This window comes from Xenopus tropicalis, chromosome 7, assembly GCF_000004195.4.
Source record: "Xenopus tropicalis strain Nigerian chromosome 7, UCB_Xtro_10.0, whole genome shotgun sequence".
Classification (NCBI taxonomy): Eukaryota; Metazoa; Chordata; class Amphibia; order Anura; family Pipidae; genus Xenopus; species Xenopus tropicalis.
In genome coordinates this window covers 50,108,170-50,123,750 of record NC_030683.2, presented here as the reverse complement: position 1 = coordinate 50,123,750, position 15,581 = coordinate 50,108,170, and the positions used below count along the sequence as shown (strand labels likewise).

The window sequence follows — 15,581 nt, the reverse complement described above, 5'->3', positions numbered from 1 at the left end:
ACAAACCTACAAGAAATTGCATTAAAAGACATAATAAAAATCTAATATTATGTATTTCTTCATTTCACTGTATAATGGTGCACGCAAATGGTTAAAGCCTGATATACGCTAAATATACTGTGTGTTCCATTCACAATTTACTGCAGAACAAACAGTACTCTCCTATAATATAATTGTGTGTCATGTTGTATTTATTTAAAATGCCAACATGTAATTTTATAACTGCAATCAAAGTCAGCAATCTAAAATAATGAACTAGGACACATGAGAAAGCGAGGGTTTGGGTAAAAATGAATGTTCCACAGCAACGTGCAGAGATTTAGCAAAAATGGAAAAAGCTCTTACATGTGTGACCATAGGTATAAATCTAGTTCTTAAATAACTGAGGTGTAAACAAGTATTTAAAGTCCATTCATGGATGGGCAAGCATTGCATTCCAATGTTACACAAGAAGTCTTTACACTCAGCATGTAGTAACATAATTACCAGGCTACTATGCTGCTGTTCTTCAAAGCAATAACTAATCTGGACTAAATTTAGAGCATCTCTCTGTACTAGTTATGAAAACTAAGAGAGTAGCCCTTGCTGCGTAGAGCATCTGCTTAGGCAAGGCAAAAACCTCATGCTGATCCAGTAAAGATGGCTGTACCTGGGCCAGTAATTGCAGCTCATTCACCCACTCTTGGCCAGTAGTCAGCAGTCTATCAGTTTGTGTATGTGGAAAAAGCAATGGCAAACCTGATTAATATCTTACCAGGGCTGATCCGATAGATCAGGAGGCTGGTAAATGTGGTCAAAAAAAAGGACAGTATAGGGCTCATCCATGTAAATATGGAAAAAAATTGGAAGTGAGTTAAGGCACCACATCGTAAATAGACAAAAAGGAACACCAAGAGCCCCAATAGTGTAATATGTTTTTACAAGGAGTAATGGTAGAATAAACAAATTAATACTCACAAGCCAGGGTTACCAATAGGCAACCACTGTATAGGCAGGTGGGGAGATTATCCTGACCCCACTCAGGAATAAGAAGTCGCTCTCTGTAGAAGGAAGAACAATGGGGATAACACCCCTCCACTCGGGGTGGATTCGGTATAGTGATAAGACAAAACAGAGGCGCCAAAAGGATAAAATTAGCTAAAAACACTTAAAAACCCAATGGGTAATTCAGAGGAGGTAGTAGTGAACTTACCTCCTCCAGGCAGACACCAACAAAAGTGGTAATTTTCAGTAATAGTTTATTCACAACAATATTGCAATATTGTTGTGAATAAACTATTACTGAAAATTACCACTTTTGTTGGTGTCTGCCTGGAGGAGGTAAGTTCACTACTACCTCCTCTGAATTAGGGCTCTGGCACACGGGGGAGATTAGTCGCCCGCGATAAAACTCCCTGTTCGCGGGCGACTAATCTCCCCGAGTTGCCTACCCCTGGCATCCCACCGGCGAACATGTAAGTCGCCGGCGGGATGGCAGAAGCGGCGGGGCGATTTCCGGAAATCGCTGAAAAAGCCTTGCGAGTCTTTTTCGGCGATTTGCGCGAAATCGCGCCGCCGCGTCTGCCATCCCGCCGGCGACTTACATGTTCGCCGGTGGGATGGCAGGGGTAGGCAACTCGGGGAGATTAGTCGCCCGCGAACAGGGAGTTAATCGCGGGCGACTAATCTCCCCCGTGTGCCAGAGCCCTTACCCATTGGGTTTTTAAGTGTTTTTAGCTAATTTTATCCTTTTGGCGCCTCTGTTTTGTCTTATCACCACATCGTAAATAGAACTGGGAGACAGGGAATTTTTTTTCTTTATCTTTAATTCATCTGAATGTGTTTCTAAAGACACTAATGTAAATACAGTTTCAAGTTAAAACACTGGCAATTTGTATGTATGTATGTATGCATATCTTTATTTATAAAGCGCTACTTATGTACGCAGCGCTGTACAGTAGAATACATTAATACAAACAGGGTGTTAATAAGATAATAGATAAATACAAAGTATAATAATAAATACAGATAAATACAGCAGCAATAAGTTAAGAGTCGAGGACACAAGAGGAAGGAGGTCCCTGCCCCGTAGAGCTTACAATCTATATAATTTAGCAATATCTCATTACCCATGCAGTAATAAAGTACACTATACATCTGCAGTACTAAAGTCTGCTTTTCCCTGTACCCTCTACATCAGGGGTCCCCAACCTTTCTTACTAATGAGCCACAGTCAAATGTAAAAAGACTTGTGGAGCAACACAAGCATCATAAAAGTAGTTCATTGAGGTGCCAAATAAGGGCTAAGATTGGCTATTAGGCAGCCTCTGTGCACACTATAAGCTTATAGGAGGCTTTATTTGGTAGGAAATCTTGTTTTTATGCAACCAAAACTTGCCCCCAAGTAAGGAATTCAAAAACAACTACCTGGTTTGAGGGCACTGAGAGCAACATCCAAGGGGTTGGTGAGCAACATGTTGCTCACGAGCCAATGGTTGGGGATCACTGCTCTACATTTTACTCCAATGGCAGTGAGCTGTCTCCTGTTGGTGTAGCTAAACTACTCTTCTACTACAACTTTGTCCATGGTAGAGGTACAGTCTCACTAATAGGAACCCACTGTTAAGTCGCCACTCCATATAGCTTGGCCTGTGCTATTCTGCTAACTACGCCAACCCCACTTGTTCAATGTTCTCATCTCAGTGAACAGTCATGTGAAGATTTTTTTGGCACTATCCTCAATGGTAAAGAGCCATCAGCATTTGCCCATAATCTCAGGTTCCTCAAGTGGTTACAGTTCAGACACTCATAATACTTATATTGAAAACACTCAGGAAAACATCTCTGTTAGCCCCCATTCTCCTTTAAAATAAATAATAAACTGTAGCAGATGACCAGATAAAAGTAAAGAACTATTGTTGATTCTGGGATACCAGGAATAATCCTACACGTGCAAAGAAATTTATCGCTGGCGACTGCTGATGTGAGAGGAATAGTGTCAGTTTGCAAGTTAAACTGAAGGGACAAATAACAAAATAATTAGGTAAAGAAAGGTGAAGGATATGAACTGAAAGCAAAACAGGGAAAGACACCAATTGCCTCACAGACATGAATAAAAGTTTTTCATTTTCTAAAATTTGATATGCTCTCCTGTCCAATGCAATTGACTTTGTTTCAGGCTAAGTGCTCCTGTACTATGAGGATTTTAAAGCTTAAAGAGTGAGCTGAAGTCAAGATGAGCACTTCCCCTACCAATCTAAAAAATGCATTGAGTGGCCAATTTCAGCAGAATCCAACAAGATTGGGTCAGGTCAGAGGCAGACAAGAGTCCAATAAACAACTCAGAGGTCAAGTCAAATTGCAGAGCTCTGAGACAACAGACAAGGGCACAACGTCTACAATTGCAGTAAAGAAATCAGATGAAAACTTGAGGAAAAAAACTTTAATTAAGAAAGATCTACTTTAACAAGTCTTGCTCAGAAAGATCAGCGCGCTTCCCTTTTCCTAAAGCTTTTTCATAACATTATGAGATAAAGTCCATATGTATAAAAGCTAAACTACACCAGAGATTCTGTAGGTTGGAGTTGGGTTGACAGGTTGCATGGGTTAATGTGATGTATAAACTACATGGGAGATATGCTATCAGACATAAATGCAGCATACTGAATCTGCATTCACTAAGTAAAGACTTTTTTCTCTCATTGAAATACATTGACTGTCAGATGACGATGTAGGAACAAAACCCACCATCTGACTTTACCTAATCTGACTTACATTACAGCTGTGAGCAACAGATTTTGTAGGATCCTACAAAATCTCGGGGTGTTGTGTAACAAAATTTTGCGGATCAGATAAAATCTGACTGACAACGTCTGACCAAAATCTCTTGTGTAGTTTAGCCCTTATAGTACATAGCTTACATACCACTCACCACTACGGAGTAGGGACCTCCTTCCTACTGTGTCTCATACCACTTATATTTATACTTATTTATTGTATTTATTATAATACTTGTTGTACTTGTTCTCCATGTGTGTACTTTTGCACATTGTAATATTGTAAAGAGTTGCATATCCTTGTAGCGCTTTATATATAAGTTAATACATATCTTCCTTGCCAAGAATCAATCATTAGATGATAAAACATACAAACATACATACACTAATGTGTCTTTTCTTTATATACTCATTATTGTGTTGGGTTGAAACCCCCAACATACTGTTCTTCGACCAAACTCTCCACATTTCTTCGCCCTATAGCGGAGCAGGTCGCTTGTGCTTTTCTAAGCAATCCGGCCCCCCGTCTTTTTGTGGCGCTGCTCCGAACACCCCAATTTTCTTATTGACTTTGACAGGGAAGATTTTCAAACTGCTGCCACTCTTACAGCTTTGAAGCTACACCCCCCAAATTTGAATAACATAATCATGGGGTCACCCAGAATGAAACAGCGACATTTGTTGGATGACCCCAAAGTGGGAGGGGCCAACAATAGCCAATCAAATTTTACCCATTGACTTTTATGGGGAAATTGAAACTGCTGCCAATCTTACAGCTTTGAGGTTACACTCCCCAAACTTGAATCACACAGTCATGGGGTCAGCCTGAATGAAAATATGATGATTGTTGGATGCCCAAAAGTGGGCGGGGCTGTGAACAGCCAATCAGATTTTACCTATTGACTTGGCAGAAATTCAACCTGCTGCCATTCTCACAGTAGGGGACTGCAGTTTTAGTTTTAAAAGAGTGGGTGGAGCCACCAACAGCCAATCAAATTTCACCTATTGATTTTTATTGGTTTTATGCCAGGGTTCCCAAACTTTGCAAAGTCAGTCACTGGGTGACTTCGTACTCAAGGTTAGAAAAAGTGGGTGGGGCCACCAAAAGCCAATCACATATCTTTAATTGTTTTTAGTGGGGAAATTTTAACTGTTGCCATTCTCACATGTTTAATGTCAGGGTCCCCAAACTTTGCACAGTTTGTCACTGGGTGACTATGTTACAAGTTTAGAAAAGTGGGAGAGGCCAACAACAGCCAATCAGATTTCACCTATAGACTTCATATGTTTAAATTTAAACTGCTGCCATTCTTTAAATATTAATACTAAGGTCCATAAATTTTGCAGAGCTAGTCACTAGGTAACTGCGGTTCAGAGTTGGAAAAAGTGGGTGGAGCCACCAGCAGCCAATCAGATTTTAACTATTGGTTTTCAATGGGGAAATTCAACCTGCTGCCATTCTCACAGTATTAACACCAGGGTCTATAGGGGACTGCATTTTTAGGTTTTAAAAAGTGGGTGGAGCCACCAACAGCCAATCAGACTTCGCCTATTGAATTTTTTTGGTTTAAATTTAAAATGTTGCCTTTCTCACACTATTTATGTCAGGGTTCCCAAACTTTGCACAGTCAGTCACTGGCTGACTATGTATTCAGGGTTAGAACAAGTGGGCGGAGCCACCAACAGTCAATCCATTTCCACCCATTAAATTTCATTGGTTTATATTTAACTGATGCCATTATTTAAGTATTAAAAAAGTGGGTGGAGCCACCAACAGCCAATCACTTTTCACCTATTTAATTTCAATGGTGAAGTGTAAAATGCTGTCAGTCTCACAATTTTTATGCCTGAGTCCCCAAACTTTGCACAGTTGGTCACTGGGGGACTTCAGTTCAAAAATAGGAAAAGTTGGTTGTGCCACTAACAGCCAATCAGATTCCATCCATTGAATTTTATTGATTTAAATTTAAAATGCTGCCATTCTCACACTATTTATGCCAGGGTGCCCACTTTTTGTCACTGGGTGACTTCGACTCAAGGTTAGAAAAAGTGGGCATGCCCACCAATCACAATTTACCTATTGAGTTTTATTGGTTTAAATTCAAACTGCTGCCGTTCTTTAACTATTAATCCTAGGGTCCCTAAACTTTGCAGAGTTAATCACTGGGTAACCGCAGTTCCTGGTTAGAAAAAGTGGGCAGAGCCACCAACTGCCAATCAGATGTCACTTGATGACTTTCAGTGGAGAAATTTAAGTTGCTGCCATTCAGACACTATTAAAACCAGGGTCCCCAAACTTTGCACAGTGGTTTTTACTATATAACTGTGGGTTCAAGGCTAGAAAATGTGGGTGGAGCCAACAACAAATCAGATTTCATTCAGTGACTTCACGTTTTTCAACCCAACATGAAGTTTGTTCTCAAACTTCCCTTTCTAGTTCCACTTTATTCCAGGTTTTTTACAATCATTTCCAACTGTATATGTGTCCTTATATATAATTTCAACTGTCTTTGTATAAGACTATAATGGATGTCCTCCTTCTAAACGTGATTGGTTAAAATTCCTTCAAATATGTTGGGCGTGAGTGTGTTTCATTTGGCCTATGATCAAGTGGCCATAGCAGGCACAAAACATGTCAGGCTATTAAAATGATTATCCAGTGTAGCTCTAATCATATTAAAATGATTGTTTAAAGAAATGTAATTGATATTGAACCTTTTAGAAATGAACAACTGCTCTAAGCCTTTTAGTTTGTGGTGGGTCTGGAAGTGTGCCAGCCATTTATTCTTTCCTCCAATTGCTTAAGGCCTAGGGCATGAGCACCCACCGTTAACACTAGTACCAACATATAGTGATGATGGTTGCGCAAAAAATTATGTGATAACATATCCCTTTTCTATATAAGGTACAAACCTTCTTGATATTTTGTTGAGTTCTTGAACTATGACCAACATCTCTGCTAAAAATAAAAAAATATAGGGCCAATTTTTTTTTCTTGTGTGTATGATGTTGTACAAGCTGCTTGTATGAGCAAAGACTAAGCCTTGGCATTATTTCATTGCTTATAGCTCCATTTGCATTATTGTAAAATTCCTAATGTGAAATTTATTTACTGTAATAAATTTTCTGATCACCTTTGTTCCGTGGTAGCTATTGATTCAATGTTATCCAAACAGGGCTGACCAACCACAGGTTGTTATGGCTACTTAACAGAAAAGTACCCCTTGTGTTATTATTAATTTAAACATTTTTCTTACACAATGTAAATATATTTTTATTGACTTGTACTGAACTTTGTTGAACTGTGTCCTGGCAACTCCAGGTTGTAACAGCCAATTAGCACATTTAGACCAGACTAATGTATTATGGAAAAGGTTACAATAGGAAGTGTCAGATTCAGCACTAATATCTGCAAAATCCATCACACTTAAGAGAAAATTCAAGTGCTTGCTCACCTGTGAAGCAGACTTTAATTTAAGAAGACAGAACAGAGACCTGCTTGCAGTTACATTTCCCTTCAGGCATAGCATGCAATAGCATATTTTATTTTCAGTTTTTCAAGACTTGTATCATCTGTTTAAGAAATTAAGTATGTAGACATCCTATGGGAATACATATACATTCCTGTTTTGTTTGGGATTTCTTTTTATCAGCAAAAACACATTTTTAGTACTAACACAGACTGTTTTATAGTTTTGTCTGCTAATAAAGCCTAAAAACTATTCAGCGGATCAGATAGCCAGACAGCAGTTTAAGGCAATTTAGAGAAGGTCAAAAATTAGAGTTATATATACAAAACAGTGTTGTTTTCCTTGGTCCAGTTAAGTAACTTTTATAACAAAAATAATGTAATTACTATGGGGGTTATACATTTAATAATAAATTATCCCAGTGCTTTATTCCATAGCAACAAATAATCAACAAGTGCTGATCTGTTTAATGCATTCAAATAATAAAAGCAAAGATCTGATGCTGAAGTGCTAATGGCTGCAAAACTAAGCCCTTCATCCCTAGGGCCAAACGATTGAATTAGCTCGATATTGTACTGGTAGAAGAGCGGATCTTAACGTGTATGGCCACCTTTAGGGGCTGATTTACTAAGACACGATTTCGAATCCGAATTGGAAAAATTCCGATTGGAAACGAACATTTTGCGACTTTTTCGTATTTTTTGCGAAAAAATCGCGACTTTGCGCAACTTTTGTAATGACGCCGGAAAACTTGCGTTTTTACGCAAAAATCGTAAAGACACCGAAAAAAATCGCAAAATTACCGATCATTACGAAAAAAACGCAATCGGACGCATTCGGCCCGTTCGTGGGTTAGTAAATGTGCCCCTTAGTCTCCTTATTCTGTCTATTTCCTACCTGCAACTGTGTACTTGACCCAGGCAACCAATATACATTCAACTTTATAGCTATTCTGATTTTTTTGCAGCTTAATTTTCTTTTCGGACCCACTGCTAATTGTCTTACGTTTTTAATTAAAGGTGACTCCCTGGTTACTTGGATAATTAACCCATAGCAACCAGATCACAGTTTTATCTCCAAACATAAAAGCTTGAAGAACAAGAATGTAAATAATTTAAAACACCCAAAAAATAAGACCATTTGCAACATGGTGTGCAAAATTCTAAACTTTAATTTGAAGTAGAACAACCCCTTTTAGTATAAGGCTCTGGGTGCACTGTGCCTGCAGAAGTTCATTTCTGCAACAAGGCTTGGGCCCCATAGAAAAGGGGGCTGTTAACCCATGTGTTCCCCTTGGTGGAACGCATCTATTTATTTAAATAATGTTACACAAGAGGGACATGAACTGGCACTTCTTGCTCTTATAATGCAAATAACTTTCATAAGGAATAATGCAGCAGTGCTTTAGTGGCCAGATTATGTCCAATGGTAGAATGCTTTCTTGGAATTATTGAGCAACAGCTTTTGACCAAAGTTTATCTTTGACCAGAAAGCAAAATTTTAGGTGGGGTTCAGGCACATCAGAGAGCAGATCCGAGTATTTATCTGCAGGCCAAGAATCAGCTCTGTGTGGCCATATTCTAAGATGATGGGAATAAGCAAGGACCATGTTGCTCTGCAACTTTCCATTGTAATGGAAAGTGTTAAAATCTGCAAAAGAGAAAAAACCTCACTCCCTTTACAGCTGCAAGGACCAATTTAAGTAACTGGTATCCCGAGATGGGAAACATCTCTGAAGATTATCCTAAAAAGGCGATAAAGCTAATGCAGGGTAGTGATTAATAAAACATATGGAGAAACACACATTCTCCTCCCTCACTTTATTGACCAAGGATGTAAACGTCACCAGCAATAATTAAGACAAACAATTAGCATCTCACCTATTTCTTGAGAAATCACATTACTGACCAATCTATGGGATTTTATCACATGCTGGGCAAGATAGCTGAGAAAACAGGATGTTTCAAGGCTATTAGTTCCTTTGGTTAGAAAAAGAAGGAAACAAATTTCTGATAGTTAACCCATTCTTTGCCAAATAGTGGCATATATTCAAGTAGTAGTGTCTGCCGCATCAGAATCAGTAGATAACAGAAAAATTGTATCTGCTACATTAATAAAAATGGGCACAAATGACAACTTGTTTTTATACAGTGTAATCACCTGTAACCGAACTGTATAAGCAGTGTATGCAGGGGTAGCAGAAAGGGCATAGAAAAGAGTCGCTGTGATGATGTGTAGCAGGTATTGAACATTCTTATTCCCTGATTTGGTGGTGAGGTGAGGTCACAAAATGAGCGGATCTTTTACCAACATGCCCACTTTAAGGTGGGCAATATTGGGCTGATATGATCACATGCAGTACAAGCAGGCCTTGGACTACTTGTCCACCTTAATTTTTGGCCAAATATCTGGTGTGAAGGCCTGATGAAAAGCCCCATACATGGACCAGTAAGCTTTTATTGGCTCATGTATGGGCAAAAATCTGCTTCTGAGCAAAGGACTATAAGGAATGGCTGAAGCTTCATTTGGGTATGATTTTTTGGTATGTGTATATTGGCCTGAGCATATGTTTTATGTTTTATCACTGGCAATTTACATCAACACTGGTAGGAATGTAACCTCTGCCATTGCCTTAAGGTCCATTAAACAAAATTGTGAAAATTTTACCTGCAATCCAAAAAATGCGATTAATACTGAGTTGATGGTGCCCAGTATACCTTCAGGGTCGAAAGGCTGTGTTGTTTTATAAAGTTCCTAAAAGATAAACAATGAGAGAATAAACTTATATGTCATGAATCACTAGCCCTTAAGGTGGCCATACTCGGGCAGATTTAAGCTGCTGACTGATTCGGCAGCTTATCTGCCAGTGTATAGGGCCATCCGACAGGAACCCCAGGATTTATTAGATGTACATGTATGGACAAACACACTTTAAATGTGCCCTTTAAAATTTCTAGATAGATTCTACATGGAATTCTCTTTCAGACTCTAATGGCAGAATGTAATAAAAGTTGTTAATGGAAATATCCAGCAGTTAGATTGCAAATGTAATTGTTTGCACCAGTGGTCAGTATATGTAGATTTGTTACTGAAAAAAAAGCAATTTTTTACACCAAAAAAAACCACTACCTTTCAGTTGTCTTAAAAATGTACTTGGCCCAATGAAAATGTGTACTATAAATATGTAACTGTCTAATTAAAACCATACCATTGTGACATAAACTTGTTTTGCCTATTTACCTAATAAAGGGGGAGTTCCCTAAAAAGTGAAGTTGTTTCTAAATGCATGACAGAAACAAAGTGACCAGAGTTGCTTAGTCTAAAGCAGAGTACCTGAATGAGAGCAAGAATTATGGTTAAAAAATGTAGTTTGACCATTATGAACTATCACACATGTGTAGTGTATGTTTTAACCATCCCTACTGTGGGGAAGTGTAAATATGCCCTAGGGTAATGAAGTTTTCCCATAGGCCCAAGGGTAGTGATTGTATTTCCTGTTCACTAATCTATATACAGTAAAAGGAGAGAGGGCATGGTTCTGTCTCTTTGGACTGCATTCTATAAAGAGAGTCCAGAGCCTGAGGTAGAAGGTATTGGAATGAAGGCTAAGCCCTAAGGTAAAAAAAACCTTAGTGAAGTTGCCGATTAGGGACCCTATGAATGAGGTATAGCCAGTGTCGGACTGAGATGGCAGGGGCCCACCTGAAAACCCTGGACAATGGGCCCACTTTCAAAACTTTAATTCCAACTCCTCAAATTCCTCCCTCAAACACTTTATTATCCTAGTCTCTTTTCTCTACATACTATACTCTATTCTTCCATCTATCAAGCTTCCTTGTTCCCACACAGAAACAGTGATTTACCATGAAATTGGCTAAATAGATAGAAGCAAGAGGGACCACTGACACCTGGGCCCACCGGGAGTTATCCTGGTATCCTGGTGGACCAGTCCGACACTGGGTATAGCTAGTGCTAGGCAGCTCCTCTTATAGAGTGTAAGGGAAACTGTATGAGCTAGTAAGAACAGATTTGTGGTCCACCAAGGAAATGTTAAGTAGGGTTAGTTCCCGAGGAAACACCTGCCACTAATATTTGGTGTACAAAGGAAGTACTTTTCATGTTTAATTGAAACATACTGTTCTTGGTTAAGAACCATTGGCACCCCAGTTTCTTTCTAAAAGTAAATGTAAGATAAGGTTCCCGCAGATGTCTATAGTGCTACTACACGTATATAGGAAAAGAAATTTGTTACTTATAAGGCCCAGAATTATGTGCTGTATAACACAAATAGTGCAGCTAGAAACTCAATATATAAATTACATAAAGGAAGTCTATTATAATAATGAAGAGAAAATAACAATACCTTACAAGTTGGGTTTTGATAGATATGTTCTGCTCCAAGTATCCACTTGTCAATATATCCTGCTGCTCCTCCTGTACAGTTTGGGTACTTTCCATAGTGACCAATCCCTCCAGGGCCCAGGTAGCCGCTAATGATTTAGAACAGTTGCATTATATTGTGCACATTGTACATACCAAGGCATATTGGAAGAGAAGAGAGTCTTGGAGAAGATTTAAAATATGGTTCCAAGATTTTTTCCAATAGTACCTGAGCTAGATGCTAATGATGAGCAAATCTGTCCCGTTTCGCTAAGCTGAAAAATGTTGAAAAATTTGCGAAACGGCGAAAATGATGTGCAACAAAAAATTGTTGCACAGTGAATTTTTCCATGGCAAATTTTCGCACCTGTTTAGCGAATAAATTTGCAAATTCATGTCTGGCGCATAATTTCACTCATCATTACTAGATGCCTCTGAAACTATTTTATTCATTGCATTATATGCATTTTATTGTATCACTACCAAAAACCTGTGATTAAAGGAGAAGGAAAGGCTAATAAAGAGTTAATCTCAAGCTGCAGGCATACCTTCTGTTGTTTCAATAGTGCCCTTAAGTCTCCCCATATTTCTCCCGTTCAGATGATCAGAAGCCAAACAGGAAGAAAAAACGCTGAGCTGTGTAAAGAAAGTTCCCATAATGCCTCACTCCTGCACCAAGAGCAGGACTGGTGTACATGCTCAGTGTTTAAGACTATGGGGCAGATTCATGAAATCAAGAGATCGAATCCCGAATGGGATAAATTCGGATTGGATACGAAAATTTCTGGAGATCGCAAATATCATGAAAATGCTTATGAAAAAATCATATTAGTCACAATAATATCGTATTGGCGATCCGAAAGTCACGAAATTTTCATACTGAATGACGAAAGATTTGGCGAAAATACGCTCGTAGTGTTCCAATGAACGTTCCGAGCGTTCCTGTCTTAGTAAATCTGCCCCTATGAGTCAGCTTCCTGCTTATTGGCTCAGATCCACATTCCTAAGGGGGGAGGAGTGAGTTCTTAGCATTCTTGAGGGAGGGGGGAGCAGGAGAGAGCAGAAAGCAGAGAGTTGCGTGTTTCTGGCACAAGAAAACAGACACAACTAATCTTTTGACAGAGGACTCAGCGTTTCTGTGAGTGCTTATGGCTGTATTTACATAGACCTTTCTGATAAAGCTTACTTAGTTTTTACCTTTCTTTCTCCTTTAAAGGGATTCTTAACCCTAAAACCTAGAAAATATAGTTCTAAAAAAGTCTTTTTAAAAAAGTTGTTTTAAATTTGTAAGTAAATGTAATTGCTATTGGAAGTAATATCTGCCTGGGTGTTTATGTTCTTTGTGCTGCTGGATCTAACTGACATGAAACTGACATGTAGCAGAACCCAGCTACCCAGAATCCAGACCTAGAGAGAACAGAACGGGATAAACAATAACTGCTTTCAACTGCACTTTGATTTACAAATAACTTTAATATACCATTCAAAGATATTAAATGATGTAAATTGGAAAGTTGCTTCGAATTTCATTTTTTTTCATTTTGCATCACATTTTTGGGTGGAGATCCCCTTTAAAAACACCTTTCCACAATAACTGTGACAGCTGAGGGCAGTGGTTTAATCCCACGTACTACTTAAAAGCACCCTAAAGGTTAAGTCAGCATTACGCCAAGCATTGCAGCCATTGTGTGGCCAACATAAGCACTATAATTATAATAAAACAAGTAACATGGATCAGAAGGTTTTAATCAGTTGAAAATGGAATTCAAATGTCATGCTTCTGTTGTCATAGTTTTTCCAATATTTTTTCCATTCTGCAGGATACACTGTGCATAATTAAGTAACAACATAAGTTTTGTGTGTGATGGAAGGCCTGTAAGTATTGAAAGGTAAGTGCCAGACTGGCACCAAGGTAGCAGGTTTCGTTTGTCCGCTATGCAGTTTACACCCACCTTTTTGCTATCAAGTGCAAGTCTACCAATCTACAAACCTTCTATATGAGCCTTCGGTTTAGACTAAACATTTGCATCTGTCTGTGAATGGCACACAGGTGTCATGTAAGGCTGGGCATGTGGGTGGCCATTGGGCATTCAGTGCAACATTCTGCAGAGCAGAAACACCTCAAGTTAGCAATTCCTGCAGACATGGTTGTTAGAGCAGCTGTTTGTTTTCTTGTTATAATAGTTTATATTTAGCATGTTTAATCTATTTCTGTAATGGTATTGTTTACATTGCATTGTATGTTTTCTCAGTATATGTGATGAACAGGGGCATGGATTCCAGGCATAGATTCACTGTGAAATTCTGCATTTCGCAATTGGCGAATTTTGTGGCAAAATGGGCACCACAGCAAAATTCACCACAACAAAAAGTCGCAGTTGCGTCATAAAAGTTGCGTCATAAAAATAGTTGCATGCATCCAAAAAGTCATACGGTAGCTGCTTTTCCGCTAATGTTTTGGCGAAGCAAAATGGGGCAGATTTGCTCATCACTATCAAGCTGTTTAAACAGGCTTTATCTCTATACTTTTATTTATGCCTGATAGGAAGGACATCTTATTTTAGAAATCTTCTTACGTGGGACACCCAGGCACTGGTAGCAGAAAGGTTAGACACAGTGAGATTGTCTCCAATGCTATGATAAAGATCCATTCTGGCCAGTACAGGACAATATCCCTTACAGCAGCACTCCACTGATGGCTCTGCATAGACAAGAAGATATATAGTAAGAGAAGCACTTTGGGCCACTTTACAGAGACTTAGCTTCAACATCAATATTTAAAGCCTTTCCTTCTTTTATACTGGTCAGCAGGATGATTCCTGCTTGTTTTTAACAACAGACATTCTGTGCAACAAGCAATTACATGATGTCTTGCACACCCAGCACTGATGTTGTAGCTGGAAAAATTAAAACAATAACGAAATTCCTTCAATCTGCATTTCTTACAAAAGCTTCTGATTACAGGTTCTATTCTCATTCATCTCATTCATCATTTTTATTATTTTGACATATTATCTATAGTGGGCATCCTTTCATTTGCTAAAATATATACTACTGAAAACATACCCATAAAGCAAACTGATTATATTACAGTAATATCTCTTTTATCGCTGCAAAAAGATGGAAAGTATGAGATGTGATGTGACATCATAATTATAATGACACAAGACTTGGCTGCATTGTCATATCATGGAGTAGCCAGATGCCCATTAGTTTGATGTCCAACACAACCCTTATCCTATAGTTATACATCAAATCTCAGTGCCTCCCTAGTGACTATTCAGTCTTGATTTTTTTTTTTAAATTCCACTGTTTACATAGCAAATAATTCACTCTACAATTTATGTATATTTTTTTTAGATGTAATATTGATGTGTAAGGAGCCACATGCATTGTGCCCATTTTTTTCCTTCTTTTAGAAGGAGGAAGCACTACACAATAAAACTGTTTGAGATAAGCTATTGTTCATCTTACTCAATTTGCTGTCCATAATAGCAAACAGGGTTTCCCCTTGGGTGATAGTCTCAAATCTACCACTAGGTGAGCACATGTAGAAATGCAAACAATTTCTAAATTCATTCTGATCCCTACAATGCTGAAACCTGCTTTTTGGAGGTATTAGAAATCATTGCCTCTCATTGTATTTAATGTATTTGGGCTAAAGTTCCCACTGCTTCACACTGTATTTAATGTATTTGGGGCTAAGGTTCTCACTACTTTTCACTGTATTTAATGTATTTTGGGTGCCACTACTCTCTGTCTCTCTCTGTATTTACTGTATTCTGGGTGCCACTACTTCTGCCCCTCACTCTATAATGTATTTACGATCTAGAGTTATTGTTCATAGAAACCACTGTACCATTATTTACGAGTGCATACTGTGGGCTATATCTCCTTTACTGTACATCTGATTCAGGCTAATGGCACATGGGTTAATCTTCCCATGTTGCATTTTAGTTGGCAGAGAAATGCATAA

General features: G+C 38.6%; 1 protein-coding gene across 1 annotated transcript in view; it reads right to left on the bottom strand.

The window, feature by feature from the left end:
* The window catches only part of LOC100496969 (heparan-alpha-glucosaminide N-acetyltransferase), a 175,818-nt gene that overhangs the window by 67,407 nt on the left and 92,830 nt on the right, over positions 1-15,581 (bottom strand). Inside the window, exons 12-14 of the mRNA XM_018095658.2 lie at positions 14,182-14,306; positions 11,589-11,715; positions 9,893-9,979 (exon numbers count right to left, since the gene is read on the bottom strand). Of these exons, the coding sequence (XP_017951147.2) occupies positions 9,893-9,979; positions 11,589-11,715; positions 14,182-14,306 (339 nt within the window). The remainder of the gene's footprint in view (positions 1-9,892; positions 9,980-11,588; positions 11,716-14,181; positions 14,307-15,581) is intronic.